The 20,067-nt window shown below is 37.9% G+C and overlaps 1 protein-coding gene across 4 annotated transcripts in view; it reads left to right on the top strand.

The window, feature by feature from the left end:
* The window catches only part of plcg2 (phospholipase C gamma 2), an 81,491-nt gene that overhangs the window by 17,352 nt on the left and 44,072 nt on the right, over positions 1-20,067 (top strand). For all 4 annotated transcript variants that reach the window (XM_002934948.5, XM_018093520.2, XM_018093522.2 and 1 more), the window contains exons 3-11: positions 1,998-2,141; positions 5,330-5,423; positions 8,857-8,904; positions 14,207-14,291; positions 14,373-14,456; positions 14,734-14,777; positions 15,557-15,629; positions 17,492-17,593; positions 19,790-19,908. In XM_002934948.5, the coding sequence (XP_002934994.2) occupies positions 1,998-2,141; positions 5,330-5,423; positions 8,857-8,904; positions 14,207-14,291; positions 14,373-14,456; positions 14,734-14,777; positions 15,557-15,629; positions 17,492-17,593; positions 19,790-19,908 (793 nt within the window). The remainder of the gene's footprint in view (positions 1-1,997; positions 2,142-5,329; positions 5,424-8,856; positions 8,905-14,206; positions 14,292-14,372; positions 14,457-14,733; positions 14,778-15,556; positions 15,630-17,491; positions 17,594-19,789; positions 19,909-20,067) is intronic.

Below are 20,067 nucleotides of genomic sequence, written 5' to 3'. Positions count from 1 at the left end.
AGGTTTCAGAAAAGAGGAAGTGCTTTGTGTCTGTCCATTGTATGTGGTACAAACCACTTCCTCCACCTTGCTAATAAAAAAACTTTATCAAAATGTAGCATATATACTCTAATACTAAAGGAACAGAGGCAAATCTACTACAGAATACAAAAAAGATCTATTGTTTATGTAATATAGTTTTTTTTTTTTACAAAATACAGAAACAAAAGTTATTCTCCAGTATTGTATAATGTTAATACTGAAATGTTCCTATAATAATCCATGGGAACATATTAATATTATTAAGAATGAATGGCTTAAATGTTTTATTTTTATTCACACTGGGCTATGGGCTATAGATCTGTAGACAATAGATAAACCCCCATATGTTATAAAAGGTGCTAAGTTTGCCCAGGAGCAGTAACCTATAGCACCCAATAAGATGGTTGCTTTTAAACAGGTGACCAGTAAATGCTACCCACTGATTGGTTGCTATGGGTTACTGCACACTGGGCAAACTTAGTGCCTTTTATTACATAGCCATAAAAGTCTTCTTACTTGAAAATGCTTTTCTTCTGAATTCCATATCCTGGCTCTGCATATACTGATCATAGGACCCTACACTACACTGATGAGTCCGATTAAGAATGAATCTGGTCTATATTTGGGATCTGATCAGCAACTGCCCTGGCTGTAAAAGGCCAGTGGTTAAGATTTTAGGATTCTTTTACAATAGGGATGCACTGAATCCACTATTTTGGGATTCGGCCATGTGCAGTGTACGGCGGAAAATTTTAAAATTCCTTGTTTATGTGACAAAGAGTCACATGATTTTAAGGATTCTGATTCAGTTCCGCAGGACCATGGATTCAGTGCATTCCTAATTTACAACCTCCTTGGCAGTGTGCAAATTGCAGAAAAACAGCACAATGCAGCCATTTTTTCCACTTTGCACATTGTCTTCTCCTATTGTAGAGTTACCACAGAACTCTGCACTTCATTTCACAGCACCTGTAGATTGCCCCTTAAAGGAAAATGTAAATCACTTTGGGGTGCCAAGTATTAGGCACCCCCAGGTGATTAAAATCACTTACCTGATACCCTGGCTGGGGTTCCTATTAGCAGAAAACTGCACCATCCCAGGATTCCTCCTTTCACCAATCCACTAATCCACTGAGGCCTACACATTTCTAGTAGTAAAAAAGATGGCTTTTCTGTAGATTTACTTTTCACTCTATTGTGCATGGTCACCCGCGTAAAGAAAGAAGATGCAGAAAGAGGATTGCTCCATGGTGCTTGCACAGACGAACCCCAGGCCGGTACAGTTTTCTGCTAACAGGAGCACCATCAGTTCTGTACCCAAGATGGGCAGGCTTGGAGATGCATGTAGGTGACTCCCCTCTCACCCCCACTTTCTCTTAACTTGCTTATTCAGACAGTCAATATACTCTGGCCTATTCCAGCATGAAGAGCAGAGTGCAGCATTCCTATAACTCGAATACTTAGATCAGCACTTAGGTGCACTCTTGCCCAAGAAAAAAATTGAATGACCCTTTTTGCATGAAAATGCAAATTAGGTAGTGGGTTTCCTTTGCATAAAAATGAGGTTTATGCATGATGTTTATACAATGGTATTCCATTTTAAATCATCACAGTAAGCAGAGGCAGACAAATAATGCTTTATCTGCAAAAAGGCCCAAATGTTGTACTTGACTTTTTGTAAAATAAGATGAAACTGTGCACCGTTTCTTAATGGGGTATATGTGTTTTTCAATGAACATGTAATTTTCAGCATGGCATTTTCTGTCACTAACAGATGGATGTGAGGTAATTTATATATAGTTGCAATGTCCTTTTTTAAAATAACCAAATAATAACCAGTTAGTAAACTATAATCATTTTTTTTCATTTTTGTAATTTCCTTTGTGCACATTAAGCGGATTCCAGTGCATGCTCAGTTTAGCTAAAATGGTAATATCTTAGATTTCTTATGTTAGATTAATTTTATTGTTTTTCAGTGGACCTAATGGAAATAAAGGAAATTCGTCCAGGGAAAAATTCAAAGGATTTTCAACGTGGAAAATGTGACCGTTGTAAAGAAGACGTTTGCTTCACTATTTTTTATGGGAACCAATTTGTTCTGAATACTTTGAGTTTAGCAGGTAATATAGAGTATGGCTACCATGTTTGCATTCAACCTCTATTTAATTTATATTTCAATACTGATACTTTTTTACATTCCATGGTGTGTCATATCCAAGACCCACTTTCCTTCAAATGAACTTTTCTCCCCAAATTTGGTGGTTTGAAATCTTTGATCTTACTACCTAGGAAGTGCTTTAAGAAGTCATTTTGCTGAATGCTCAAGTATGAAAAACTGACTGCAAACCATAATGCTATGCTCCTTTATATGCTGGGCCTAGATATTCTAAAGTCTATTTTTCTAATAACAGATGGTTTGGAGGAAAAATGTGTTGTCCCCATCACCAAATACAATTTTTCATACAGACAGACTGTATTAGGCACAAAAACACATAACTTGGTTTGTATGCAAGCGTACAAAAAAAATGTTATATGTTATTTTGCCTAACATTGAAGTTTGAAAATCACAAATTTATAAATCTTGCACTGTATTTTGACAAATACTCACACAGTGCCTTGCAGAATCATTCACCTACCTTAGAGTTTTCTGTTTTGAAACCTTTATTTAAACAGATTTAGCTGGGATTGTAACCTTTTTATTTATGCATAATTTATTCTTTGAATGTGCAAAATATGCATATTCTAATACAAGTTAAAAGAAAATTATACCCACAAAATGAATACTTATGAATACTTAACCAACAGAACCTTTATAATTGATAACATTGTGTAATGCAGTGAAATAAATTAGCACTATTTTTATATATTGGTGTTCTGACCCTCTTTCATAAGTATCTAAATTTTTTGGTCAGTAGACCCCTTTTTTTTAATTGGACTTCTATCTATATCAGTAAATATTGCCCTTTTACATCTCTTACCTATAGCCACCATTTTGTGATGGACAGTGATCACATGACCAGAAATAATGTGTGCCCTTGGTCTGTTTGTATGTACCGCAAATTATAAGATCCCAGGGGGCGGCCCTTAGCACTTAAAAGGGGGCCTGTCACCCACACCTAAAAAGCTGTATTATAAAGTCCTTTGCAAATTAAATGTGAAAAACAAATTCCTTTTTTTTTTCTATTATTAAAACATCTATTCCTGTTATAAATGTATTCAAAATGTAAGCTGTCAATCTTATATTGCCTGCCTTAGACATAAAGGCCGGACAGTCAATTACTTTTACTTTCCATTCAACACTTCCGGCACGTCACTTCAGTCCTCACTTTCCCCTCCCTCTTCACAGTCTATAATTGTGTATCCTGTGCATTGGCATCAGGTCTCCCAATCTGGACATACACATGATTTTGGGGTGATACAAACCTTCCCTTAATAACAGTGTGCCACAAAATGGCACCTGTCTGTGTGCTGTAATTCTGGATTCCAAGACTGAGGGAAACAAAGTGTAAATAATGTATAGACTATAAGTAAAGTTTATTTTGCTCACTTAACATGATAGTAAAGTAGTTGGAATCATTTCTTAGGATGACAGGTCTCCTTTAAAACATTTTTTAGGATTACCTAGTAGCACATACTACTACATATTTTTTTTATGAAAATGGTTCATTTTGATGAAGCAGGGTTTTTTTTTTTTTACATATGAGCTAATGTATACCATATATTTAAATGGAGACCTACATTGTCTGGGGTATAGTTTTCTTTTAATTAAACAAAAAGCAGAACTTTGTTGGTTCTGTAAGTATTTAGTCCTTGACACAACCAGCTTGGATGCAGTTAAAAGCTGCAGTTGTTTTGGGGTAAATGGATACCAGCTTTGCACACTGTTCAGGGGTTATTTTGGCCTATTATTGCATGTACATTATCTCCATGTTGTTCAGGTTAGTGGCATGATTTTTGTTGAATGGTGCCAGAAATTCTCAGCTTTATTGCATTGTGTTTGGGCCATTTCTGGACATTAACAATTTAGTTCTCAAACCACAATAATTTTACTTGTGTTTGACATGAGCCTTCTGAAAGCAGCCCCATAGCATACCTTACTTTTCTTTAGGAATAGGACAGCAATATCAAGAGCTCTGCACAAAAGTGATCTGTAGTAGGGTGGCACAATAGTAGGCCTGTTTGGCCAAAGTTCCAATATTAACAATAGTTATTAATAACAGAATAATTACTCAAATACCCAATAATTTGGAATATCTCTGTATCATAGTAGAAGGTAATTTTAAGGTAAACTATCCCTTTAATTCTCCTGTAAAGCAACTAATATGTGTGTTCATTGTACATAAACAGAAATTTGTTTTGACCAGTAATATGACTCAATGAGGCATATTTGTCAAAATGCATAGAGACAATTCCTTGGCTTAATTTACCAGTGATGCTTTCTAACAATTGTTGATAAATATAATTGTTTTAACTTTACTATAGTGCACATGTGCCAGCCGAGGGTGTTACTCTTACTGAAGAGGAACTGACAAAATGGTGACTTGATGAATTAGAATTTCCTTGTCTTAAAGCTTGCTGCAATTAGGCTAGAACTTAAATAAATTGTGGGCTGATTTGGATTCCATGGTGTATATTTTGCATTGTCCAGGTGCAGGATTCAGTACTGTATATTACCAGGGCAGCAGTGGTGTAACTATAGAGGAAGCAGACCCCGGGGGACAGGGGTGGCCAGACTGCATGATTATATTCCTCTATAGGTACTTTTCTTCTGAGAGCATGTGTGCCCCTACTTGGGAAAGCTGCAGGCATGCAAATGCGAGTGGGCAGGTGCACCTGGGGCCTCTACCAAGGTCCTTGGTGGCCCGGCAGCACTTCGGTACGCCCCTGCAAGGCAGTGTAAAGATTCAGCCATCTAACACCCCTACCACATGGCAAGTTAACAATAAAGGTTAGATTACTAATGATTGTGTTTTTCCCCACAATTCCTGTTTTTTTTTTTAAAATAAAACATGATTTTTTTGTGTTAAAAAAATGTCTTAATTTGGAAACCCAGGAAGGCAGTTTTGACCTTGATTCCCATGAACTTAACTCCACTGGAACTTACTCAGCTCACTCAGCTCGACCACACAGGCCACTACTGCTTGATACATGCCACCTAGTCTAACACACTAAGGACGGGAGAGGGATGCTGACAGGGTTGGCCAGAAATAACTCACCTACTCTCATACTTTGGGTTTCAGGGTTACAGTCAGTGTATATATGTGAATGTTTTAAAACTTCATGATCTGTACCATCATTGTCGTTTCAGCCGATTCAGTTGACGATGCTGAAAAATGGAAATGTGGTTTAACTATCTTACTTGAAGAAGTTGCTTCTGCCTCAACACCAGCAATAATTGAAAGGTAATTATAACCAAAAACAAGAGAGAGAATGAAAAGGAAGAGACAGAAAGAAAAGAAAGAACTTGGGGGGCTGCAATAACAGCAGCAAAGTTTGCTAAAAAAAACCCCAGATATCCATAGAAACTAATCACTTCTCATAGTGGTAATGATGTATTCTTATAAAAATTAATTAGAAAGTCATAGTATTTAAAGGACAAGGAAAGTCTAAAAACAACATGAGCTCAATAACTTAGCCTTAACACAGTCCTTAACATATTTCCTGAACTCACCGTGCTGTTGCTTAATCTGGCTCTGACATGGAAAAGTCTTGTCAGTAAATGCAGTACCTGCTCTAAGCCTGTGCAGCTTCCTGTCTCACTGAACACAGATTGTCCAGGACACAGACATGCTCAGTGCACAGCAGAGAGCTCCGTTTTTTTTTTTTTCCTTTCAAGATCTGCAGTCTCTGAAGAAATGCTTGACCCCCCTTAGCCCCGCCCACTTCACTCTACTGTCCAATCGGAATGCTCCTGTGTTTTTTCTAGTCCTGCACGGTGCCTCTGGCTGCATTTGCTGTGCTGAAATCGAGTTGGATAGAGCAGAAAGACTTTCCTGTGCCAACTTGAAACTGCATTACAGACCTGCTATCCCACAGCCCCAGTCCCTTCCCAGAGGCTATTATCCCACTGCTACTATAGGCACCATCTCTCCCTACTATACCTGCTATCCCACAGCCCCAGTCCCTTCCCAGAGGCTATTATCCCCCCACTGCTACTATAGGCACCATCTCTCCCTACTATACCTGCTATCCCACAGCCCCAGTCCCTTCCCAGAGGCTATTATCCCCCCACTGCTACTATAGGCACCATCTCTCCCTACTATACCTGCTATCCCACAGCCCCAGTCCCTTCCCAGAGGCTATTATCCCCCCACTGCTACTATAGGCACCATCTCTCCCTACTATACCTGCTATCCCACAGCCCCAGTCCCTTCCCAGAGGCTATTATCCCCCACTGCTACTATAGGCGCCATCTCTCCCTACTATACCTGCTATCCCACAGCCCCAGTCCCTTCCCAGAGGCTATTATCCCCCCACTGCTACTATAGGCACCATCTCTCCCTACTATACCTGCTATCCCACACCCACGGTCCCACATCCCTAGCCATAGTCCCACTATCCCACATTCACCAGCCATCCCACAGCCACATTCCTACATCCCCAGTCATCCCACAGCCACAGTTCCACTATCCCACATCCAGCAGCCATCCCACAGTCCCACTATCCCACAGCCACAGTTCCACATCCCCAGCCGTCCCACTATCCCACAGCCACAGTTCCACATCCCCAGCCATCCCACAGTCCCACTATCCCACAGCCACAGTTCCACATCCCCAGCCATCCCACAGTCCCACTATCCCACAACCACAGTTCCACATCCCCAGCCATCCCACAGTCCCACTATCCCACAACCACAGTTCCACATCCCCAGCCATCCCACAGCCCCACTATCCCACTATCCCACAGCCACAGTTCCACATCCCCAGCCATCCCACAGTCCCACTATCCCACTATCCCACAGCCACAGTTCCACATCCCCAGCCATCCCACAGCCCCACTATCCCACTATCCCACAGCCACAGTTCCACATCCCCAGCCATCCCACAGTCCCACTATCCCACAACCACAGTTCCACATCCCCAGCCATCCCACAGCCCCACTATCCCACAACCACAGTTCCACATCCCCAGCCATCCCACAGTCCCACTATCCCACAACCACAGTTCCACATCCCCAGCTATCCCACTATCCCACAGCCACAGTTCCACATCCCCAGCCATCCCACAGCCCCACTATCCCACAGCCACAGTTCCACATCCCCAGCCATCCCACAGTCCCACTATCCCACAGCCACAGTTCCACATCCCCAGCCATCCCACAGCCACAGTCCCACATCCAGCAGGCATCCCACAGCCACAGTCCCACATCCAGCAGGCATCCCACAGCCACAGTCCCAGGAAGTAAAGCTCTTAAAACCTTTCTGCCCAAAAACTCACTCGGCTCCTTGACAGATCAGCGCGCCAGCGCGCCAGCTACGTCACAGGGTTCACCAAGCGGCGCATGCGCAGTAGAAGCGGCCGAAGGGGGAAGTGACGTCACCGCATTTGAAAATGTCGGCGCCAAAGACAGCAGACGGCAGAATCTTCTCAGGCACAGTGCGCCGATCCAGTAGCAGAGGCTAATTTGGTAATGTAGCGATTCAAGACAGGGGCTGATGCCCTAACAAAAAATATGTATTTCGTTTTTTTGCTTTCCTTCTCCTTTAAGCAGAATTGAATCAGAAGCTCAAGTTCTCTTTAGTGTAAAAAATACTCAAAAGCACTTTAGAGTTCATACTTTCTTTTGATGCACTTGTGTATTAAACTGCCCTAAAAATGTTACATGCTGAAAAGTATTACTGCGACTAGGTGGTGGGCATAGAACACTAGAACAAAATGTAATTCCTTTGTACTTTTAACCTCTTCAGTAAAAAAATATAAATATAAAGACACGTAAGAAAATTTTTACCACACCATCCCTAGTCATTCCATTTTTCTGCTGAATGCACTTTTTCTTTATTTTTGTTTCTCTCTTCTTTCTTGTCCTTTACTCTTATTAGACTATTTGTAACTTTATCCATTTTTCCCTACTGGCTTTTCATTTTTTCCCTATCTACTGTATGTAATATTTTCTCATTCTTTATTCCCTTTGTCTGTAAGACATTTTACTCCCTTCAAATAAAAAAAAAACTGTCTATTCTTTCTGGGATATAAAACAGCATGCTTATGAGATAGGTTGAAAATGCTGATGTTTGTTACAAACAGTAAAGCAGAGGATATGGAAGAAAGTAAGCAGGGATATAAATACCTACAAAATATTGCCACATATGATACGTGAGCTCCACCCTGTAGTACTGACCTTGCTTAAACAGGGATATTTCTGTTTATAAGTGCTACACTGAGGGGGCCATTACTAATGGTCAGATTTTTTTTTCCGATTCAGAATTTTTAGAAGAAAAAAAAAATTGCCTATGCGACCGAAAGGCTAAAAATCCGAATCCAATAATTCACCAGCTAAAACTTGCCAAGATCATTTAGAAGTCAATGGCAGATGCCCCTTTCCTTAAAGAGCCTTCTTTTGCCTCGAAAGTTTGCATTTTTGATGATGGTTTATGTGTAACAATTCCAAAAAGTTGCAGTTTCTATTATTATTAATATTATTATATATAATAATTAATTATTATTATGATTGTTATTATTATTTAAATATTATCTGTTATTTCAACTCACTGAAAAATGATTTAAGAGAGAAGTTCACTGCCATTTAATTTTAAGAGTCCCTTAGCTTTCTTGTAAGTCATAAAAATAGTAAAAATTTTCTCTTGCTGTCATATCAGTATTGTGTGTTTGCCCACAGTTGGCTGAGAAAACAGATATACTCTGTGGATCAGACTAGAAAGAACAGGTAAGTCTTTATTTTTTTCAACTTCAAGAAAAAAGTATATATTTATTTGTAGAAAACACACCAGATGTCTTCTATATATTCTTTATATACTAGGATACATACAGTGACACATTTTATACTCTAGACGTCTATTGAAAATGGATAAGAGGGACAAGTGATCAGTTCTGCATAAATTAACACTAAGCACAATCTGTTTGGAAAGTTGATAGTATGTATGGAGTCTTTATTTCAAACTTGACATGTTGTTGTGACTGTTTCTTGTTAAGGTCAGATAAAGAAAATTCTGGGAATATCAAGCAATATAACTGATAATGTATGTTTCAAGGTTCTACTATTCCTATGCTGACTGTCTCACAATAAATGCATACTGAAGAGACAGATGCAAATGCGACAAAAGAAAAGCTGATAACATTGGATTGTTTTGGCCTGTTGGCCTGATAACTAATGTCTTTGAGCAAAGAATTTACACACTCCTGTTATGGCCTTCTGATATGTGTGTGCATAGGCGGAGGGTGATATTTTTGTTTGGGGGGCTAAAGATGGGCTGTACACAGACTGACCTACAGCTAATGTGAGACTTAGTGGATTCGCTGCTGGCATAAATAATTAACCTCCCAACTACCTCTTGTGGTTCCCACTGACTCCCAGGGATACTGCGGGTGTGGGTGGGAGTGCTTTTTTCACCCTAAAATGATTAGGATGTAAAACTATTTATACGTGCACTCCTGTGAGGGGTTCTCCATACATTTGTGTTTGTGATTAGTTAGCTTAAAGGGGTAGTTCACCTTTAAATTAACTTTTAATATGATGTAGACATTGAAATTCTGAGACAATTTGCAATTGGTCCTCTTTTATTTTTAATGGTTTTTCAGTTATTTAGCTTTTTGTTCAACAGCTCTCCACTTGGTAGTTCAGCAGCTATCTGGTTGCTAGGGTCTTATTTACCCTGGCAACCAGGTAGTGGTTTAAACAAGAGATGGGAATATGAATAGTTAAGGGGCCTGCATGGAAAAATAAAACTGTAGCCTCACAGAGCAACTTTTTGGCTGCTGTGGTCAGTGACCCTCATTTGAAAGCTGGAAAGAGGCAGAAGAGAAAGGCAAATTATTCAAAAATGATAAAAACATTACTTAGGAAGACCAATTGCAAAGATGCTGGGAATAGGCCATTCTATAACTTACTAAAAGTTAACTTAAAAGTGAACCTTCCCGTTAGATGTGTTAAGTTAGTTTTATAGAGAGAAAAGCAGTGGGTACTGACATCCCAGGCACATTACCCTAATCTAGTTTAACATAACCTCGGTGTGCTGCTAAAAGCAATACCCTGTGCCCCACCTCTCACAACTCTGGTCATGCCCATTCCCACACCTTGTGTCTCAACCCTTTGTCCTTGTAGATTGTAAGCTTTTTTGGGCAGGGCTCTCTTCACCTCTTGTATGGGTTATTGATTGCTTTATATGTTACTCTGTATGTCCAATGTATGAAACCCACTTGTACAGCGCTGCGGAATATGCTGGCGCTTTATAAATAAATGTTAATAATAATAATTATATGCAGTGAGATGCAGTCTGTATTTACAAAACCAGCACATTATATGCAATGAGAAGCAGTGGGTATAGATGGCAGCTATTCAGGCCCTGGCACTATAACACTGGCACTGATACATTGGCTCCACTGTAACTAACTAGAAATTAACAAAACAATGACAAAAGTAAAAAAAAAAAAAAAAATAGAAAGTGCAAAAAACAACAAATATATAAAAGCACAATGAGCTTTTTCAGGGGGAAAGAGTCAACCATCCATGAGTTAGGATAGGGGATAGGGATATTATAGATGTCAGGTGACAAAAAACAATTTAATTTCAGCTAGTGATTCAGCCTTTAGAACATATACAGTATAGTGCCTGTGGGATGAAATCTGCAGCAAAAGTTCAAAGTTGGTTCTCAGGTAAAGTTACAGCTGCAGATTCTTCTTTTCAGTCTTCATTTCTGCACTGCCTTCAGTTTATAATATCTCCTAAGCCGTCTGCATCTGTGCCTTGATTGGTCAATTTTTACTGTCTGTCAAGAAAGCTGTGCTCTGATTGGAGAATCCAAGAAAGATCCAATCAGAGCACAACTGTTTAGAGCAGAACCGGAGGACAGTGCAGAAACAGAGCCAGGTTTTTTTTTTAGTTTTTTTTAAGGTGCCAAAGCAAGTTTGGGGAGGCTTAGCCTCCCCTAGCCTTATTGAAAATCCGCCCATGTGTGTGTGTGCAAATATTTCAATATAAATTTTCAGGCCAGTCTTGCTTATTGAGTTATTAGCAAATGAGCCTCACTGCCCTAAACAGTGCAAACTTAGGGAAGTTAAGAGAAATATTTGCCTATAGGGAGTCATTAAGGGATAACAGTATTACTTCCACCCTGTTATATTTAATTGTTTTAGAAGTGCAACCAGTAGAGATTTGAAATAAAGCCTATATCTTTGTTCTGACCTTTATGGCAGCCATCCTTTCAAAGGAAATACAGGATAGGCCTTTTGTTATGAGCTATGCCAGGAGCTAAATGATTATTCTTAGAATTTTGAGCTTTTAATTATTGTATTCTGTTTTTCAAGGAAATCCATCACAGGGCTAATGATTTCTATCATGTTAACTGTATAATGTACAAGTGATATATTCTGTAAGTCTGCTCACTGATAGGTAATTGCGATATTCCCAAACCTACAGTACATTTACTGGTTTTATTGCCTGCTGGTGCTTGAGAGGTAAATGATCCACGTACTTTGAATATATCAAATCTGTTTTACTTTGGTTGTTTAATTAATTAATTAACCCATTAGCCTTGGTTGTGCTTGATGTTAAAAAAAACACGCACATACAGTATAGCAGTGATGGCATGCAACTTTTGTGCTGCATGACCAAAAAATTTATAAATTCATTTAAAACGGTTTCTTGATTTTAATGTTATTTGCAACAATTAATGCAACTTAACACAGTATTTGTTCTTTTTGATCTTTGATCTTTTAATTAATGTATTTTACATTGAAAAGTTGTGTAGAATTGTATTTTATTATTAAAAAAAAAAATACACACATAGGGCAATGATTGCATCAATTTTTAACGAGAGATATTTACGTGTGCTTTGTGACCCAAAAGTTTATAAATGAATTATATGTTCATAAAAATATGCTATATTGGAAAGTTCTGTAGAATTATATTTTATTGTGTAAAAAAAATAGGTTTTGGGTAGAGATTCCATTTATCCAATAGTACTTCTGTTTTTTTCTGCAATTATTACTCCTTTTAACCTGCTTTCTTATATTATTGTATATATATATTTTATATTAATTATTCTATATTTTCTCTGTTTTGATTGAAATATAATGCACAGTTAGAGTTTTTAAAGCTGGTTATGAGATGTTAGGTTTTGATAGTTGGTTATGCATAGTTAATCAGCAATTAATAATTTAAATGCATGCTACTAACTGCTTTGATTTTTCACATCATTTTCACATATGACCTTGTGTAATATGTATATATATGCAGCATTATACATTTTTACTATGCTTGTCCTGTATCATGAAAACATTCCAGTTCATATGTAATGCATTGTGCACTGGTTGGTAAAGTATATCAAGCCAAATATTAAGCATTACTTTGAATGTCCACAGACAAGAGATAGAGCATTGGTTACATTGGACTCTCTAACACACTAGGATGGGCCTTTGCTATGTGGAAGGAATAAAGGGGGAGTTGTAGTGGGAGTACAGCTCACATAGGCTGTGTGCCAAAAATTAAATAAACAATGCCAAAAGGTTCTTGCAGCAAACAAACAGAACTGGTTTTATTGTCCAAGACAATCCTCAGGGTAAATACTCACTGACAGATGAGGCAAAAAAGCAGCAATTGATGGTAAATATCAGGACGGTCATAAGACAGAGACAGCACAATGTGACACCATGTGGAGACAGCTTATGGAAGTATAAGGTTCCCCTTCTGGGGTTTTAATGCCTCATGTTATCCAGATCCCACACAGCAGACATGAATCAGGGAGAAGACTAGGCCTGAATCTCTCATCAGTACTGCGGTCCCTTTACTTAGGCAAGCTGAGCCTAGGGTAGAGATATTCCTGGCTATCAATCCTTGTTGGAACACAGGTTGCCCTTAGTATCTATCTCACTTTCCTAGAAAGTGCTATAAAAATAATTAACCTGTAATTGACAAAAGCCTCATTCACAGAGTCCTTTGTCCCTGACTTCACTAGAAGGGTTGTTTCTCTAGGGCAACACATGTATGTGTATGTTGAGATATATGCAACCAAACACTAAGCATATTTTGTAAGTAGTTATGACTCCTTGCATAAAATCTTGGGGTAAATAGTTTCTGAAGTAAAGCAAACCCACCTCAATTGATAAGTGCAGCTGGTTCTTGGATCAGATTTCTATCAGCCGCCAGTGGGGGGTACATTTATGGTTTAGAATACACAAATTTTAGTGACACAAATTACATCACTAAGCATGGTTTTTAACACACAGCAACACAGTATAATTTAAAGGATATTGACTGCTTTTGTTTATATATAATAAATAAGGGGGTTAAGAAACTGAACTGAAAATTAAATTAACAACTGGTAGGCTGATCCATCAACAGATATAAATATATATATACTACAACTATGTTACATCAAGAACGATTTTGCATTTCATTGCACTTTAAAATAATATCACAAAAAGGTTTTTCAGTTTGAGATTAGTTAATTAGCGAATTGCTATATAAACCTGCTTTAAAGAGGTCATGGCTGTAAACATAAATCAGTTGCATAGATGCAGTTCTTTTTTTTTTTTTTTTTACTAAGCTTGACATCAGTTTTGGGACTGATTGGTAACATTGAATCAATTTCTACTTAATTGGTGTACAGTTTTTCTCACTGCATTTTTACGGCACACACCAGTCTTCGGCGCTGTTCCTAAGCATGAAATAGCTTCTGAATCTGGATTTGACTGTATTTAGATTTCTGGGTACTTTGGGATCCATCTAATCTGATTTCAGTCCTTTAATTCTATGCATCCTGCTGAGTGTGCAAATTGTAGGTTCTAATACATTATTTAATATGTACATGTTTAAAAAGAAGGCTCACTTTTCTAAGATATCACATGTGTAAATATGGCCAAAACATAAAAAAAGATCAAACGGTATATTAACTCTGATCTCCATGTTGCCAGAACAGGTGTTCTTTTTATCTATAGCATATGATTTTATGAATTACAAGGCATATTTCAAATCTATTTCGAATCATCATTTGGTTTTCCTCTGTTTTAAGTATTAGCTTCCGGGAACTGAAGACCATTCTTTCACAGGCCAACTTCAAAGCTAATAGCATGAGAGTGCTGAAGGACAAGTTAACGGTAAATGTGAAATGTACTTAACTATTTTGTTTTATTTTAGATGAATTGTGGTTATAAAAAAAAAATCTTATTTTTCCACAGGAGATTGGCATTCAAAGGGATGATATTAGTTTTGAACATTTTCACGTATTCTACAAAAAGCTCATGTTTGAACAGCAGAAGATGGTAAGTTCATATTGCATTTCATGCTCTCCTGAGTATTGTGGATGCTTCGTTATTTTCTCTATATTCTGTGGCTTATTACCAGTTTGCAAGGGGAATATTTCAGTTATTACCTATATTCAAAAGGAGTATTTTGGGTTTTTACTTGTTTTCTTGTTTTGTTTTTAACATGTTATAAGGTTAAACCTTTAACAGCAATTACTGGTGTTATTTATGATTACTGGTCTTAAACACAAGCTCCATAACTTTCTTTTCAATGTAAGTTCTCTTCTCCCCTCAGATACTGGATGAATTTCGGAAGGATTCTTCAGTGTTTATTTTGGGGTAAGGTTTGCTGCTTCACCTTCCTCTTTGGCATTGAGGGTGCACTATTTGGAATTGATTTCTAGTGAATATCTTCAAATGTGGCATTTCCAGGAAAAAGGGAACTTCTACATGATTTGATTTGCAGTTTATATGTATCTACTTTTGTCAGAGTTTCCATGTAATTTTTTCTGCTTACCATGGAAGCCAAAGTGGCATGACAAATGGTTGCACACCCAAAATCATTCTAATGTAAACAATGACATGCAAAGGAGCAACTATTCCTACATTAGCACTACCTGCAAATACCATAGAACTTAGAATTGTAGATTCACACTAAAAGGGTTAAAGTGAAGAGTAACTTTATTATGTCAGAAATAGTAAAGAATTATTACGTATATATATTGATATATACGTTTTTTGCCATGTGATATGTCTTATATTACATTTTTTTTTATGATAGTTAAAATTTTAAGCTCCTTAGCTAGCAGCAGTTTTAGTGGGTTGGGGCAGAAGAAAATGCAAGAAAGATAAAAAAAAAAAATCATCATCATTATAAAGCCTTAACTTGTAACTAACTGGTTCTCACATGGGGGCCTAAATTTATTTACATAAAAACATGTATAAAGAGATACACTTGTCATTGTCATCTCCATTGCCTTCTGACAAATGTCTGTGACATTTATTTAGGCTGTGTGCAAATACAGCTGTAAGCAAATGACGCCACATGTTAAAAGAAATGCCTTGTATGCTTTTATATGTCTCTATTGCCACTTCTAATTGGGTGTTTTTTGTTATAGAAATGTTGACCGCCCAGATGGGTCAGCTGTCCACCTGCATGATTTTCAAAGGTTTCTAGTGCATGAGCAACAGGTGAGAGTAGACAGCAGTGTTAGAAATACTGTTTGATGTGTTCACAAAGTGAAACTAAGGGGCTGATTTACTAAGACACGATTTCGAATCCGAATTGGAAAAATTCCGATTGGAAACTAACATTTTGCGACTTTTTCGTTTTTTTTGCGATTTTTTCGGCGTCTTTACGATTTTTGCGAAAAAACGCGAGTTTTTCGTAGCCATTACGAAAGTTGCACAAAGTCGCGATTTTTTTGTAGCGTTAAAACTTAAAAGGCGCGACTTTGCGCGCAAGTTTTAACGCTATGAAAAAATCGCGACTTTGCGCAACTTTCGTAATGGCTACGAAAAACTCGCGTTTTTGCGCAAAAATCGTAAAGACGCCGAAAAAAACGCAAAAATACGAAAAAATCGCAAAATACCGATCATTACGAAAAAAACGCAATCGGACGCATTCGGCCCGTTCGTGGGTTAGTAAATGTGCCCCTTAGGGGCTGATTTACTAACCCACGAATCCGACCCGAATTGGAAAAGTTCCGACTTGAAAACGAACATTTTGCGACTTTTTCGTATTTGTTGCGATTTTTTCGGCTTCTTTACGAATTTTTCGTTACCAATACGATTTTTGCGTAAAAAAGTTTTTCGTAGCCATTACGAAAGTTGCGTAAAAAGTTGCGCTTTTTTCGTAGCGTTAAAACTTACGCGAAAAGTTGCGCCTTTTTCGTAGCGTTAAAACTTAAAAGGTGCAAAGTTTCGCGTAAGTTTTAACGCTACGAAAAAAGCGCAACTTTTTGCGCAAGTTTTAACGCTACGAAAAATCGCCAGATTTTACGCAACTTTCGTAATGGCTACGAAAAACTCGCGTTTTTACTCAAAAATTGTATTGGTAACGAAAAATTCGTAAAGAAGCCGAAAAAATCGCAAAAAATACGAAAAAATCGCAAAATACCGATCATTACGAAAAAACGCAATCGGACTCATTTCGACCCGTTCGTGGGTTAGTAAATCGGCCCCTAAGTGTCATCCTTTATCTTACATTGTTATATTGTCCCTGCCAGTAAAAAGGTGTTTCTGTTGTGTGTTGAAGATCATTTCCACTGCTGACCCACTGATGTTGTTAATGTGTATTATGGTTTATTATGCCATTTTGCATAGGGAAATTGGATGCCTTTACTATAGGATGAGCTAATTTAGCTCTATTTGCATGGCATTACATTTGTTTGTTGCTTCCTTTCTAACTTCTCCCCTTGTTACTAATGATCCAAAAGTAAAACTTATAAATCCCTTAATATTTGAGATACATTTCTGTATTGCTTCGATATTCTAGTGATATTTGATTCGGCATCAACATTCTTTGTATTTTTTTATATTTACTGGCAACACAACTAGCAGTGATCTTTATTGTTCCTTTTCTTGTAGTAATGATAGACTCCATTTCTTATAAATTAAAACACTGGCAAATGTTTCCCTAACTTTGTGTGCAATGGCAACCAATCAGCACACAGCTTTTGCTGGTCTGCTGAAGTTTGAACTCAGAATGCAAACTTTTATTGGTGTCTGTATGAGACAGACAGATGGTTGTAACAGAGCTGACCTTTTTCTGAACAAGGCTAAATATGATTAATCTGATAAGCAGTCAAAAATGTGACAGCAAGCTTTTAAATATTCTCAGGACCTAGGAACTAGGTGTAGGCAGCAAATTCAGGTCTGGAACTAGGGGTTGCATATGGTGTTCTTTGTCTTTCTTATTCCTTCCTGTGCCTACTAACTACTCCACAAAGGGGTAATGGTGCATATTAGTAAGCATTTTAGTGATGAGAATCTCCCGACAAGATGAATACAGTTAATTTCTTACCTTCTCTGATCATTTCATTTCTACAAAGGAATCCCCAGCTCAAGATCTCAGTAAGGTTCGTGAACGGATGACAAAATTTGTAGATGATACTATGAGGGAAACAGCTGAACCATTTCTTTTTGTGGACGAGGTAAGCAAAGTTCATGCCATTACATAAAAACATAATAAATAAAATATGGTGTTCCTGTGTGTAGGGAGTATATATATATATAGGTATAGGACCCTTTATCCAGAATGCTCAGGACCAAGGGTTTTCTGGGACCAAGGGGTCTTTCCGTAATTTGGATCTTCACATACATTAAGTCTACTAAAATATCAATTAAACATTAATTAAACCCAAGAGGCTTGTTTTGCATCCAGCAAGGATTAATTATATCTTAGTTGGAATCAAATACAAGGTACTGTTTTATTTTTATAGAGAAAAAGGAAATCAATTTTAAAACCCTGAATTATTTGATTAAAATGGAGTCTATGGGAGACTGGCTTTCCGTAATTCGGAGCTTTCTGGATAATGGGTTTCCGGATAATGGATCCCATACCGGTATATATATATATATACAAAACACAGAAAGAAATCGCCAGCGATCGGTCTAACCCATGCTGTAGTGTTGACCAGCTGCTAGAAACACACTATTGTGCCAGCGCTCGGTCTAACCCACAATCTGGAGTTGACCAGCTGCTATAAACGATAAAAAACAATTAATTATACACAAAGAGAAAGAAAGTTTGCCAGCGCTTAGTTTGCCTTTAAAAATAATTTTTACAAAAAATTGAGGTGTTAGTACCACACTTTGGCCAAAATATGTAAGCTCACGTGCCACGTCAAGGCCCCTCATTGTACGTGAGTCCTACACTGTCTAATGACTTTGAGTCTGTGATGCAATTAAAATAAAGTCCCCCAGCAAACAATGTGACTGAGTAGTAAGACCTATTGCACCTACCTTTAGCTCAAAAAGGCTCTAGTGGAAAAGCAGGGAGCTTTTAAGCCCCAGCTCATTAGCACACACACACACATATATATATATATATATATATATATATATATATATATATATATATATATATATATATATATATATATATATATATATATAGTCATGACCAAAATTGTTGGCACCCCAGAAAGTATTTTTTCACAGAAAAGTATTGCAGTAACACATGTTTTGCTATACACGTGTTTATTCTCTTTGTGTGTATTGGAACAGAACAAAAAAGGGAGGAAAAAAAGCAAATTGTACATAATGTCACACAAAACTGCAAAATGGGCAATTTTGGCCATGACTGCATATATTCAGTGCTTTGCTAAAGTATTCACCCCTCTTGGCATTTTTCACTCCATAGAGCTGGGCTTTATGGAAGAGTGGCAAGAAAAAAGCCATTACTTAATGTTAAAAATAAGAAGGCATGTTTTGAGTTTGCCAAAAGGCATGTGGGCAACTTCCCAAATGTATGGAGGAAGGTGCTCTGGTCAGATGAGACTAAAATTGAACTTTTCGGCCACCAAGGAAGAGCTATGTCTGGTGCAAACCCACATCCCATCACCCCAAGAACACCATCACCACAGTGAAACATGGTGGTGGCAGCATCATGCTGTGGGGATATTTTTCAGCAGCAGGGCCTGGGAAACTGGTCCAGGTCGAGGGAAAAATGGATGGTGCTAAATACAGAGATATTCTTGAGCAAAACCTGTGTCAGTCTGCCTGTGATTTGAGACTGGGTTGGAGGTGCACCTTCCTGCAGGACAATGACCCGAAGTTTAAGATTGTAAGCTCAAAGACTGATGTATAATCTTTGCACTGTGAAAAATGTGTAGTGCTATATAAAGAAATGTATAGTGCTATATACAAAAAATAAATATAATATTCTATCCATGTCAATGCGTCATTGACATGGGCCAAAATGTTAGGCACCCCCCACTTGCCGGTGCATGCACAGTAACAATATTTTGTCCATAGTTTGACTTTTCACTTTACTGCGCATGCACATAAACTCACTTTTTAGGCACCAAGCCTCTATGGTAAGATAACGTATAGAGAGAGATTAGTATGAAGAAACAGTATGAAGATACTATTTAGGACTCTTATGGGGTTATACCTTAAAAGGCTCTAAGTGTGCCCAGGAGCAGTAACCCATAGCAACCAATCAGCAGATAGCATTTACTGTTCACCTGTTTAAAAGGAAACATTTTATTGGTTGCTATGGGTTACTGCTCCAGGGCAAACTTAGTGCCTTTTATTACATATGGGGGTTTTTGCTTAACCCTCCTTCACTGTAAAAGCTATTTTGTAATTTATTGTCACTCTTTCTGTTGCTCTGGCTTATTCAGTTCTTGACCTACTTATTTTCGAAAGAAAACAGCATTTGGGATGAGAAATATGACACGATCAGTGTTCAAAATATGAATAATCCTCTTTCACATTACTGGATTGCTTCCTCACATAATACGTAAGTACTAGTCTTAGTTAGCCAACCTACGTCAGCCTGTGAAATAATGAGTGTTCCAACTTGTCCTCATACTTTGGTTACAAATGTCTTGAAAAACTTGTAGTGCATTCAAAAAATATTGGATTTACTTATGGAACACAGCCTATGCACCCCAGATTT

This window comes from Xenopus tropicalis, chromosome 4 (genome assembly GCF_000004195.4).
Source record: "Xenopus tropicalis strain Nigerian chromosome 4, UCB_Xtro_10.0, whole genome shotgun sequence".
NCBI classification, from domain to species: domain Eukaryota; kingdom Metazoa; phylum Chordata; class Amphibia; order Anura; family Pipidae; genus Xenopus; species Xenopus tropicalis.
The sequence above is the reverse complement of the archived record's forward strand: the minus strand, read 5'-3'. Positions and strand labels throughout refer to the sequence as shown.